Here is a 13,482-nt window from a genome sequence, read left to right on the forward strand (position 1 = left end):
AGAATACAAAATACTGAGATAAATAAACTTTATTGTAATGAAGCGTCTTTTATCGCCAGATGGCGGTAACTCGCTTCCGCACCGCCCGTTCCAAAGTTCCGAAAAGAAAAGCCACATCCATCCATCCTTCCAGCAGATTTCGATTTCGGTTTCCGATTGTGCTGTCTTTAGCCTGATTATTAGCTGGGTCTGCCGCCTGCGCAAGCGTATAAACGACCCTCTGTTTACAAAGATGTGAGGTCACGATAAGACTCGTTCGAGGTTATATTTTAGGTGGGCAAGAAGCGGGAAAAACGCGTCCGCTGATAGGTCGAAAAGGCTGATAAGGTTGATAGGTGCGCACCAGCATGCTTTGCGCGGCGGCGAAACGTAATCGGTGACGCAGGAGTGCAGGTCGTCTATATGAATAATGTGTTTCTGCAGCAGCAAAGCGGGATAGTTATGAGCAGGCAGGCCTACTTTTTCTCAAAGAAGGTAAAAAGGGAAAACAAAATCATCCTGCAAATAATACATTAAATAAAGCTGTGTAGATCAAGCGACATCCACCAAATTCTGTAAGTTCACAACTGGATTTCCACAAGTGCAGTTGTTAAGCTGAAGGTATATTATGGTCCTGTTGTTCTAATATTCTCATTTATCCAGTCCATGTGTTCCGTGACACGAGTATACACCCCAGGAAAGTCTGCGTCTCCGCAGTGGACTCCGAAAGCAGTAACACCTACAACAGTGAACCGACTTTTCTCATCAGGCACCACCATGGGGCCTCCAGAGTCGCCCTGTAAAATGTGAGCAAACGCAAGAATAAGTAACCATACTTGCCATTGTAAAATGTAAGCGTGTCTTCCTTTCGGAGACTACATACCTTGCACGAGTCCTTCCCTAAGGCTGAAGCGCAAAGGACGGTTTTATCTACACTGACTAATCCTTCTAAAGCTTCCTCGCATTTCGTTTGCGAAAGGATAGGCAGCATCACTTCCTGTAGAGTGCTACTCATCTTGCCTTCTGCAAGAACACATATGCACTTTACGTAAGGAACGGTTTGACCATGCAACATAGTGGGACATGCACGTGCTCGCATATATTTGAAGCGCATACGGAACATACGATTCCGCTTGCTTCCGATTGCTTGATTACGACAAGCTTGAAGTATTCCAACACTGTCGAATATTACACTTTCTTCTACCTTTGAAATGGCGATTTGCCGTAGCACCATGTCTTAAAGGAGCAATGAGGTGACATTTAACGTGGCTCGAATTCCTGTTTCATTCGTCAAGCTGTCCACCAGGATCCACCGTGCAAAATATTTTCACTATGCGGTGTATTGTAACTGCGCAATTAAATTTAAAAAAGCAGTCGGACAAAGCAGCCGCGGGCGGTCGGCACGATCCTCGCGTGACGTAAGGAAGTATTGATGCGTTTTCTTCTTTTGTTTCTTCTCAGCTCTACATTACGAGTCACGTGCCCGGGGACCCCGTTACGTCACGACGTTCCCTCGTTCTCCGATACGCTCTTTTCACGAGTGGAAGATTTTTTAGGGGTGTGCGGAACTGAGGCCTCGCGCGCGCTCTGTAGGTCACATGCACTCGTCGTTCTTTCGCAGGAACCCATTTCATTCGTTCAAAACCACGCCGCAGCGAGAGAGAGAGGGAGAAAAAAAATGGGTGGGTGGTATCAGAGACGCCACCGCTTTGATTTCCGTGAAACGAAAACGAAACCGCATCGCAATCGGCTTATCTGCCTGTATGACAGCCTCGGGGACACCAGCCGCTCCTCAGTTGGGCTCAGTTTGGGCAGATGGGTAGGGTATGACGGGTACCTGTACCCGCGACAACCCGCTTGCTGGTTCCGCAGCACTCGGATACGGCTGCGGCTCCTGCGCTTGCCTCAATCTGGCGAGTTCCCTCCGTTTCCGGGACCGTTCAGTCGAGGTGGTTGGTGATGGTCGAGGTCCCTCGGCCTCCTCTCTTTTCCTTTTGGCATCTTCCCGCTCTTTGTGGGGCATAGTTACCCGTCGAGGGGGCGCCATAGCCGAAGAAGTCGGAAATTTTCGAATTTTTTAAAGTTATATCGACTATAACTTTTGATGGGCACACATTTGGGTATTTTTATTTACGCGCGCATTTAGAGGCCCACGAGTTATACCGAACGCGACCACTCCCATCTTAATCGGTAAATGCACTGATGAGCTATGAGCGAACAAATGCCGCGTAAGCGTCTTTTTTTTTTATCTCAAATTGCGACGCGCGTCACGCGGCACTAGCGCCATTTGGCTGCTTACGTGATATACCCTTGAGTAATGGCTTTTTTTTTCTCTACGCAAAGATACCTAAACGAATTGCACATGCCACGCAGGGTCAGAGCTGCAAGCGTCACAAAGGCGACATGTTTTCGTAGCTTGGGGTTTTAGCACCTGTACCCCTACTTACCGAAAAGAAAGACGTTTCACGTCAAAAAAAGGGGGGTCACCGCAGTGCTCCTTTAAACACGTTCTCAGCGTTCCCGGCAGGATATCAAGAGGGTCTAGGTTCGAATCCTGGCACTATACAGTCATTTGATTCTCAGAGAAAGTTTGAAAACTAATTAGTGTATTATGGAAATGTTGCTACCATATACGTGTTGCGGAAATTTAGATGGAAGTTGAATTATTCGTGTGGACAAAGTGTGCACACAAAAGTGTCACACGACGGGAATTTTGAAGGTACTGTTCTGACTCATCATTACATTTCAGTTATCTTTTTTGAATCCGTGTTCGCGCCGCGAATAACTTGGAGCTACGATAACGGCGTACGGGCGTGGACAGCAGAGAGAAGTGGGAGACAGGGAGGCTAGTATGCATCCTGGCCTGACTTCAGGGGGAAGTGTGCCGGAAAACCCAAGGAAAATCCCAGACAGTACCGCCGATGATAGGATTCCAATCCACCACCACCCAGCAGCCTTCAGCACGACCTTAGAATAACCACCAAGGAGCGGATGCTTTTGTGCACCCGGCCATTTTTCTGGTCATTTTTTTTTTTCAGTTATCATTTGCGCATTGCTGAACCACTCGCAGTTATTGTGCTCGTTAAATACGGTGACACCCAATATTCGATGGAAAAATTTATCGAATGACTGTTACACGTCAATGTTAACAACACTATAGGACGAGCGTGGCCGATATTTCGAACAGTTCGAAATATCGGTGGCTCCCGTCCTGAGGCTCTTCCGTTGACACTTCCTCACTGGTCCGCTAGATTTTCTACCTTTCTACGTTACACGCGAATGTTACAGATGTCCCGTTGCTCCTGGACTCACTGTCGCTTTGTGCTCCCCATCCTGCGATGACTGCTGTCTTTCCAGAAAGTTCTGCCCACTGGTCTTCGTCTTTTGGAAGACACACGAGGTTTATTCCTCTGCCCAAGGGGGCGTCTTGAGCAAGTACGAGGAGGCCTAGGTCGTGTTTCATGAGGTTCTCGTCATAGCCCTCGTGTACCAGGACCTGGCTCACCTCCAAGTCCGCATGCTCCGATTCAGTGTTCGTTTCCAAGTCATGCTCACCGAGACGAACTTTCATGACTGTCGGGTCGCGACTGCAAGGCGAACAAAGAACGTTAGAAGCAATCATTAACAGTGCCTTATCTGTTGGCGTCCGAAAGTTTAGATGTCAAATAGGTACGTGGTGAAACCAGGAGAGACAAACACAAAATTCGCACAAATTCAAGCACAAGGGAGAGCAACATGTAGTAGGACGGAAGTGGAATGCATGTAAGTACATGATTACTGTCAGTCTGTCACGAATTTCTTTCGCAAGTTTACGAATGTCTCCACTCAACGCTTATGAGCAGAAGGTTTTGTAGATGCCGAATTCCAACTATACGCACTAGAGCTTGGAATAACGCAACGTAATCCAGGGGAGCAAAATAATATTAGCGACGTACGTGTGACAGCACTTCTCACACGGAATCCTACTTACTTACAATGTAGGAAAATATAACAAACACGAGCAACAGGCTCATTATTTTCAAACTTATGAGCAACATCGACAACCACATCGCGCAACCGACATCGATGTCCATCCTGGTTGCACTGGTTAGAGTTATATCCTCCTTCAACAAGAGCACGCCTCCGGTGATGGACATGAGAACGTACCTGTGATAATGCCCAGCTCACTCTAACTTTTGTGGTAATTACGGAAGAGGACAATAGTATGATCTACAATAAGAAGAGGCACTTGTAGTCTTACGTCTTCCTCTCCTCGTCCCGCAAGCAATGTGCCGCTGTGAGCACGTGCCGTGGTGTGATTAGCGCTCCACCGCAGGCTGGCTCTGGAGCATTGCCCTTTGAAAGCGGAAGATACAGCAGCGCCTGTTCATAATAAACAACGCTGTGGACAATCCTTTCGGCAAACAGGAAGATTGCTTTGGACCTAAACGTATTGTACAAGATGGAGCTCTTGAAAAGTTCGGTAGTCAGATTTGGCCGTAAGCAAACTGCACTGGACGGGAACGTATCCAGTGGCGTAGCTGGGGGTGGGGTAACACCCCCGAAATTATACATTTGGTAGTGCATTTTGGAGAGCGAAACGAGGGTGACATCTTCCTCCCCCATGTAAAGTCCCCATAGAACCCCTCCTGAAATATTTTTCTGGCTACGCCACAGCGATCTAACGTGGTATTTTGAAACAATTGGATCTTTGGGTTTTCACGAAAGCTATTTTGACGGAAAAGAAGCCACGGGCACATGTATTTCAAACAAAGAGAGAATATCGTTCAAGATATCGAGCAATCTTGGATATTCGTTGACAACACTTTCAATTGATTTGTACGCGGCACGGAAGGGTCGGCTCTTGATATTCCATTGATAACCTCGCGAAAGCCTAGATGATGCTTTTCGGACTTCTGTGATAGTTCCTTGCGATAACGTGTCGTATAAGTCCGTAGACATATCAACAGAGCCTTCCATAACACTGTTCCCGACAGCTGGTATTATAGCAAGAGCATTTACATATCGAACTGTGCATTGATATTATCAATCTTGCACACACCACCAAGCTTACACACGGCTCCTGTTTCTAAAATATTTTGTATGTTTCGGAAGTTGACGTTCGCTAGTTTAACTAATTATGTAAAGCAATCTACTTAGAGGTGTACCATGACCATGAAACGGGCTAGTTGCTATCGGTTACAAATTGCCATGATGAATCGCAACAAAAGACGAGAACTGAAGTCCATCTGTGATAGGGACTACTCTTACAGAAACATTTTTGATGTATCACTTGAACAGGGTTGATAAGGTAAGTGACCTTGCGGAAAATAAAGCAAAAACAGGTTGGCGTGTGGGGGCGTGCGTGCGTGTTCAAGTGGTACGTCAAAAATGTTTCTGCAAGAGCAGTCCTTGTGGCAGTAGTTGGTGAGTAGCGCATTGCCTTGTGTTGGTCTTTAGTCATCGTCTTTTGTTCCACTTCATCATGACAATTTGTTACCTGGAGGTGCAGTTATACTTGAGGTAAGACAGACATACCATCCATGGCCAAGCTCCGACTTCGCTTTCCACTCCTCCCACAATGCGGTATTTTGATGAACCCTTTTCTCCGCACTCTGCTGAAGCAAGACATAAGAGACTTGTGGAAGAAACAAGGCGACTCCACTTAAGTGTGTCTAGAGAATCTTAAGCCTACCTTGGCTTGCTTGAACCGCGATATTGAGGACATCAAATGTAACCAGTACGCACCACGCAAGGATTGCTGGTTTAGCGATACTCCCCGAAACACTCTGTTTACGCAAGAAGGTGGACGAATTAACACTAGTACACACTCACATTTCTACGCGTATACTGTCTTCAACATACTTGCTTGTCTCGCAGAGTTTGTTACGACTTTAACCAGATTTATAAGAGCAAAGTAATTAATAACAAACACAAGCACACACACACATGCACAGTTAATTCTCTGTCTATTGGCTGCAGCGCTACACCTCACGACTACTGACTGGCACTAACGAAAGCTAAATGTCAATAAGCGTGGACGTACGTATCATAGATTATTATAACTTTTAAACGAATTAACAATAAATTTACGCAATTAGCAGCATTCTTTTGTAAGCGCCAAAAGCATACTTCATTCCTCACAATATGGAGGCGATATTGATCGGAACACTTACATGTTCCATGACCTCTTTTCAGCTGTACATCTGCTACCAAGCAGAACCAAAATCACAGGTTCGCGCCGTTGCATTCAAGCATCGTGATCTCCAAACAAATCCGAGCTCCGTGGCCGATTTCTGTATTGGTCTGAACACGAAGGCCGAGTATTGCTGCCACTCTGGGAGGTTCCAGGATGTAAGCAGTAAGTCGTAGGCATATAAACAATTTACGAACCCGCCTTAATCAAGCACGAGTCCCTCTGCGGTCACGTTGAATGGCTTCGCATTATTAATCCGATTAATCAGCTCTGGCGCTTCCTGGAAATCTCGTCGCGTCTGTTGGATGCCGTGTCTTATTAATGAAAAACGCCATGTATAACGTTATTGTGCCGATTCGGCTGTATTGTACTCTTGCAGAATCTCGTAACCGTGTAGATATTCATTAGTGATTGTGACTGTTACGATCACGGGAAAATATTGCTTGATTGGCAGCATCTGTAAGATACACGTCATGTTCCACTCAGCGCTCGGATCGGGCGGTAACGGCGCCTGCATAACTTCGCGTGAAGGTGCTGAAGAAGGAGCTGTACCTCGCTACCTTTCTGGTGTAACTGGATCCTCAAGGGACGCACCTGCTTTCTCTACTATAGCTACTCCGCGTGAGCAGTAGTGACAGCCCATGTGGATAAAGGAGCACTGAGGTAGCCACCATAATTTCGTTTTGCCTACAGCGTGTTTTCCGCAATAAATTGCAATAAGCTCCTGCGAAAGAACGGCGAGCGCAGTTGACCTGCAAGCGCACGGTATATGCCACTGTTCCGCAGACCTTTAAGAAACCCTCCACTCTTGCAAAGATTGTGTCGGAGAACAAGGGAAGGTGGAAGGTACGTACTGACGTCACCTCTCCCCCTGGCAGGGCCAATCATGTGACTCGTGACGTATAGACCGTGGCAGCGCGTGAGCTCAGAAAAAAGGAACAAATGGCGAGTTCGGGTGGTCATTTCATGGCAACTTCTTTATTTTTGCCAGATCTCGCAGGTTTGCGTGACGCTTTCCGAGCGCCAGGAATTTGCCAGCCAGCACTTTTTTGCCCGGCCTCGATACAACCGGGCAGCGGGACTCGGTGTCGTCACAACCGCACAGCGAGGGTGGCGAGGGCCTGCATCAACTGTTGATGCAAGGCTTGCATTAAACGGATTGCAACACTTTGATAGATGCCGTTCATTGGGTCATGAACGCATTGTATACTACAACAAACATAGAAAAGCTATGTATATACTACACGCCACAGTACTGAGGAAAAAAGAATGACTTTTGTACGTGTCGTAGTCGATGAAATACCAGCTCTTGAAGTAACTTCCGCGTCGGGCTCAGAAGTCAGAGGAGCGAAAGTCTCGGAAATTCCCATTGGTTCTCGAAAGCACGTGACCTCGCCCGCGGCCGCTTCCCTGGCGGGGACGCCTCTCGTCTCGTGATGTCAACGCCGGATGAGTCGGTGTTGGGGTCGATTTTCTACTTGACTATCACCTCTGTGCAGTAAAATCTGGAGCGAAGATTGAAATCGATGCGTATATAGCCGTCTCTTACATGTATCCGGTTAACTTGAGGCGATGTGTCATAACCCCTTTACTATTGTATTGATATACCGAACTGGAGCTTACTGAAACTGACCAGCGCAGTTCGATGATAAGCATATCAACTGTCTCCATCGATATCAACTGCAAAATAACTGCAAAATAAGCAGTTGACAATGTAAGGGTTATCACAGGATTTTTATTGAATGTTGTAACAGGACAGAAATGCATTTCCCTTTCATAGCATGCGTGAAGTGAAGTGCCAAAATGTCCGTGCTGGAACATGGATGTGTATGAAAGAGTTTCAGGACAGTCACACGAGGAAATGAAGGTAGTAAAACATTAGGGGCTTAGGGCGTACGCGCACGGGAGACAAACTTGATGAACACTTGAGATATTTCGACACATGGACTGAAATACAGGATTTTTACAGAAAAGGTACAACCTAACTCCATTTTTTTTCCCACGATTTTTCCACGAAACTTCTCAGCAGACACAGTGCACCGTAGACGCCAGCTTACTGGGGTCCTTGATGAACGGGCGTTATTTTTTTTATTTTTTTCTCTCTTACACTTATGCAGTGACGGGATTCGCAGTGCATATACCATGCCGCTCCTACAAAGACCAAGAAGAATGCGTTCTTCGTGGGTTCTTCAGACCCTAACCGGATCGATGCCAATCGCAATTCACGTGTCTCACACTGTGCCCCCCCCCCCCCCAAAAAAAAAGAAACTGTTTCTCTATGAAGCAGAAGTATAACATTAATTTCTAGTTTCAAGAAGTAGGACGTCATAGGGCACGCAATCTGCAGTGCGTCTGGCAACATTGCTCTCTGTGGGTAGGTTTCTGCCTCCTCACCACAGCTACTGCAAGACTTCGAACGTTGGGTGAATAGCGAGGACGCTCGCGCTGTTGCTAGGAGACGAGAGACGCCAACTGTCCATGACGTCATCTACTCCCGGAGAATCCGAAACTATGATGTTTTGCGGTTTCTTTCGAAAATTCGTGGAAGCCCGTAATATTCACTGACGGGATTTATATTTTGTTTACTGAGTCTTTGGGTGAGTTTGAATTATAATGCAAACTAAAACAAATATCCATTTTTTATGGTGCTTTGATTTTTTGTGGTGTTTAGGTTACTCTTGTGTGCAGTTGGTGGTCAGGTGAACACATGGATAGGACATTGTGATACTGTACATAATTGTTGAGAACAGAACCCATTTCGGTTCTTGCGAAGACCTCTTCAGTTATTGTATGGAGAACTTCTAATTAGAGTCGTTGGAAGGACGAGGCCGAAGAATCCATAAGGGTTCGGAAACGAGCCTATGGGTTCAATAGTTTTACGAAAGGGCATATTAACAGAGAGTGTCAGTAGACCTTTGATGACGTGGCTTCCGAAGTACCGTACCTACTGCACCCAATCAATGGGCCAGATTCTGTGTCATTTAGCTTGTCATTGTGTCCGATATGTACTACATCTTAACAGTGACGTTATCAGCGGTCTACTAACACTAACACACACACTAACACGCACACTAACACACAGACTAACACTCTGTAATATTCTGCGCCTTCTGCTGGTCGTATACTTGAACTTGAGGCACGTCATATCCCAGGTCAAGTGAAAGGTCAACAGTGAGTACAAAACGCTTCTTCGTCACTTATATTAACAAACACGAACTCGCTAAAAACCAACATGTGTACGATGCTACTTCAGAATGCCTAAATCTCATGTGTAAGCATTGATAAATTATAGAACTCGTGCTTTTACATTTTACAAGGCTTGTAACATTTGTGAACATTGACGTACCCTGAGAAAATGCAGCGATTAAATTGTATAGGAGGGTTGTGTGATGGGAAGCACCACGAGAGGGAACATGCCAAGGCAGAACATATTTACCGAGAGCCAGACCTGTCAATGAAATAGAAGCGATAGGGAGGAAGACGTAGAGCAAGTAGACGTCGCTAATAGATAACCATTGTGACCAAAGCAGGGGCGGATCAAGACCCTCATATTGGGGTGGGGGGTGGGGGTTTCTTTCTCCAAGCACCTAGTGATGGAGGGGAGAGAGGGAAACCTAATGTTAACTAATTTTTGGGGAGCGATCGCTTCCACCCTGGATTCGCCACTGAACCGAAGGTATAGACATTCGACCACGCCGCGGCAAACACGAGTGTAACTCCGTACCGCAGTTCATATTCCGTGTTGTAGTTACCCTGGGTGAAGGTTTACCATTACCAAAGTAGTCTCGCAGTCAATATGAAGCTGTACAAATGCATAACTTGTCGCTTTCTCTACACATGATTCGGCATTTCACAACGAAGTTTGAGAAAATCATGCTGATCATGTGCGGCAAGTCTTGCGTTCGGTTGCCACTAACGGACAGCATCCCCCTTGGAAGTAAGCCGTTGGGACACGCAGTATAAGTTCCCCCGTAAATTACTTTAAAAAGGTCGGGCTTTTGCAGAGTCTTAGTTTATCCTTTGGTTAATCCAGTCTAAATATTTGGCTACTCTAGTATACACCCCGGGGTATCCAGGCTCAGCACAGCGTCGGCCGAAGGAAGTGATGCCAATGATTGTAAAACGCTGCTGGCTGTCGAGAAGCATCAGTGGTCCTCCAGAGTCACCCTGCAATAGAAAAACAGTACTTGTGAGGATAGACGTGGCATAGGACTCAGAGCCCTGTTAGACACGTCGAAACGCCACTGACTAAATGCTGATGTACTATACACACACGTACGAAATCGTACGTTTTTGGACGAAATCTGATACGAGAAAACTTGTACGCCAGATTCATTTGGCCTTCTTCGCTTTCAAAGAACTGACAGAGCGTGTGTCTCTCCAGGAAGAGGAGGAACAAAATATCCGCAAGGCGGCGTGCCCCATTTATATCATATGTCGGGCCTTAGACGATCGTTCATACCTAACTTCCAAGGGACGGGACAGACCCGCATGCTCCACAAGGAAGTCCGCGTAGTAAAGTATGCTTCCAAGCAATGCTACAAACAATACATGAGTGCTTAGCAATCACGTATCTCTTGGCTTTGATGACATGTTGCATCTGTTTTAATGGTGCGTGTCCGTTGCCTGAAGCGTTCTTCAAGCACAGCTCTTACTAGAAGGGTTCTGCACACTCTGATGCTGAAGGAGGTGATGCCGCTACCAGAGCAGGTGATGATTTCTTTAACTTCTCAATATACATCTCAAGCAACACAGTCTACTGAAAGTTGTGGCTATCAGGTGTCTTATCAGTGCGGTATTTGATTTTGCAGACACACACACGAAGAAAAACAACCTTGATCTACCCCTCCATCCCTATGTACTCGCTCTTCCAGTACATTGTGCTGCTCATGGGATACAATATAACCTTACCATAAGTTAAGTCTACAATCGTAGACGGCAGTGCCAAGGCAAGAACTTACTCGGCATGCATCCTTGTCGCCTGCTAAACTTCCAGCACAGAGATAATTGTCAGTGAAAGTGATGCTTGTCCTCTTAAATGATTCTTTGCACGTGTCCAAGCTTTGTACTGGGATTCGAGTCTCCTGCAGAGAAGCACTCGACGGCCCTCCTGCGATGAACACATGTATAATCGTTTTTTTTAGTACTTCATACGCAGAAACGCGAAACTTCCTTGAAAAAGAGCAAAAGTTGCAAAAGAGCAAGTGTTATATACCGTAATATAATTCTCCCCATCCAGCGATGTTGGCCGACTTGTTAACGTATGTATCGTGCTGAAGACGGCCGTACGGTAAACAAATGAGGTTGATACCGTTGCCCAGAGGTACGGCCCGTTTCAGTACTAGAAGCGCGATGTCGTTGAGGTACGTCTTGGGGTTGAAGTCACGGTGACGAAGCACTTCCGCTACTCGAGCGTCCACGGGGTTAGCTCCATCATCCTCGCTTAGGTAATCATGCTCGCCCATCCGTGCGATGAAGGCGTCTGGACCTAGACTGAAATGTACACAATGAGGTTAATTTGTTGCCCTATTATTGTTTGTCATTATATTATTTGTTGTGCCAGACCGAAGCATCCCTCAAAGGAAGCACCACTTCCCGAGCTGTTGTTGTTTGTCTTCGCGTAGTGTTGTGGATTGGGGAGGGTGCAAGGCCAGGATCTTTTCTTTGTGATCTCCTCTAGTACTCTGTCTGGGTCGTCTGAGCGTTGTGGTGAAGGTGTCGTATCGTTGCCAAGTGACCTGCCTGCCGACGTGGCGGCATCCTATTAACAGGGAACTGTATAATCGTACTATCGTTTGAGGAAAACTTCAGAAAAACGCCCAGACAGCTAGTATTAGCCGTTGCTGTGCTTGAGAGCCCGGCGGACCGTGTGAAGTGGTCATCTTTCTTTTCATTCTCCTCTTTTTTTTCGTGTGTGTGGTGCGGACATTGTCCCTTTGACATATAATGATACTGAGCGGATGCGCTTGTTGGTGTGGCCGCATATTGACGCTGGGAGGTGTAATGCGTTGTGGGCCGACTTCATAGAATGTTGCGCCGACTGCTGCTTGAAAGGCCATGAAGAACGCGCACGGCACAGCCTTACCTTTGAATCACTGCAATGCGTGGATACTGTCGGCCACGCCGCCCGAGAAGGCGTCCCCCTGTTCGCCCGTCAGCATATTTTACCGCGGCAATTTCTATTTGTTGTTGTCATTGTCTGCAGTGAGTTCATGGGTACATGCACCGTGAGGGTGCCGCTACAAAGTGCTGAGAGACGGCTCAACATACCAGCCACGGATTCACTTTCTGAGCCTGTTGTCAGATGTTTTCCTGTCTTTCCGTTTTCAGTGCATTGTTTCCTTCAACGTGATCCTTTGCATGTTTCTGGTAAAATTGATTGTGTGATACACAAAAATTACGGAGCGATCTGAAAGCGTTTGCAAAGAAGATATGCTATCGACATATCTGGATCCAGAAGACACCGTCGGGTTTGTGCTCTCCGCAGCTCAGTACATTGCATTACATGGATATAGTAATGCTGACAACACTCGAAGACGGAACAGAAACGAAACTGCTGCGCTTCACGGCACGTGACGTTCAAACTGTTCCTTTCAAGCGACAGTCTGCTTCTTCTTTTGCCTAACGTAATATGTAACCTACAGAATAAAGTAGTGCAACGAAGTGTGAGCGCTATGCTACAACTCGATTTCTGCCGCTAATTTTGAAAACGCAATATTTGTGTCCACAGAGAAATGTAGCGCACGTGTTATAGAACATCGTGGAATTTGTTTTGAATGTTCGTGGCTAATCAATCGATGCACCCATGCAAGTACTACCGAGAACTTTATGAAAGGGGACACCGTAGTGGCGTGGCAGATAGTCTCGTCCGGTACTTACGGCGACGCCTTGTGTCTCATTTTGTGTGGAACTGGAAAGGGCGCTGCCGTATCTTCTGTTCGTCAACAACCGATAATGATGAGCGACGCTGTTATGGCCCGGTATCACAGGATGATAGGGCGGGGGAGCCAGAATCAGACAGAACAGCAAAACTCTCTCCATTTGCTTTCATGTGTCGCCACAGAGCGCCTCCACAAGTGATAGAGGAGGTTATATGCCACGCGCTCGCGTGTTCCCTTTCAAGCTCACGATAGTACAGTATCAGTTTTTGTTTCGAAGAGGAGCGAATGCATCAGGGGATGAATCGTAAAATCAATTACAAATCGCAAGGCAAATTCTCGGCCACCTAAATACCAATGACAGAGCCTGCTATTCGCTCCGAGATCGAACGGTGTCGGCGCGCTTCGGAGCATTGGGGAGCCGAACCGTACCACCGCGGCACAAGAGAT

General features: G+C 46.6%; 2 protein-coding genes across 4 annotated transcripts in view; both read right to left on the minus strand.

Moving 5' to 3' along the window:
• Positions 1 to 14: 14 nt before the first annotated feature.
• On the minus strand, positions 15 to 6,306 carry LOC135386124 (proclotting enzyme-like). 2 transcript variants are annotated; one of them, XM_064615878.1, is made up of 7 exons: positions 6,135 to 6,306; positions 5,654 to 5,747; positions 5,497 to 5,576; positions 4,220 to 4,341; positions 3,292 to 3,566; positions 863 to 1,002; positions 15 to 776 (listed from the first exon to the last, which is right to left on the minus strand). In XM_064615878.1, exons 1-7 carry the CDS (start codon positions 6,141 to 6,143, stop codon positions 606 to 608), a joined length of 891 nt encoding a protein of 296 aa, XP_064471948.1. In that variant the 5' UTR covers positions 6,144 to 6,306; the 3' UTR covers positions 15 to 605. The 2 variants fall into 2 exon arrangements, with proteins under 2 accessions (XP_064471948.1, XP_064471949.1); XM_064615879.1 differs by having other exon boundaries at positions 5,497 to 5,573; positions 6,135 to 6,305.
• Positions 6,307 to 7,869: 1,563 nt separating this feature from the next.
• Positions 7,870 to 13,482, minus strand: part of LOC135386121 (transmembrane protease serine 12-like) — a 31,147-nt gene continuing 25,534 nt past the window's right edge. For both annotated transcript variants that reach the window (XM_064615874.1, XM_064615873.1), the window contains 3 exons: positions 11,370 to 11,647; positions 11,116 to 11,264; positions 7,870 to 10,321 (listed from right to left, as the gene is read on the minus strand). In XM_064615874.1, the coding sequence (XP_064471944.1) occupies positions 10,163 to 10,321; positions 11,116 to 11,264; positions 11,370 to 11,647 (586 nt within the window). In that variant the 3' untranslated portion in view covers positions 7,870 to 10,162. The remainder of the gene's footprint in view (positions 10,322 to 11,115; positions 11,265 to 11,369; positions 11,648 to 13,482) is intronic.

Source organism: Ornithodoros turicata, chromosome 2 (genome assembly GCF_037126465.1).
Source record: "Ornithodoros turicata isolate Travis chromosome 2, ASM3712646v1, whole genome shotgun sequence".
NCBI lineage: Eukaryota > Metazoa > Arthropoda > Arachnida > Ixodida > Argasidae > Ornithodoros > Ornithodoros turicata.

Excerpts from the sequence above, each read along its gene's own strand:
- LOC135386124 (XM_064615878.1), bottom strand. Across the intron at positions 3,567-4,219 it reads CGGGACGAGGAGAGGAAGAC|TCGCGACCCGACAGTCATGA; the intron begins GTAAGACTACAA and ends TTCGCCTTGCAG. Across the intron at positions 777-862 it reads TAGGGAAGGACTCGTGCAAG|GGCGACTCTGGAGGCCCCAT; the intron begins GTATGTAGTCTC and ends CACATTTTACAG.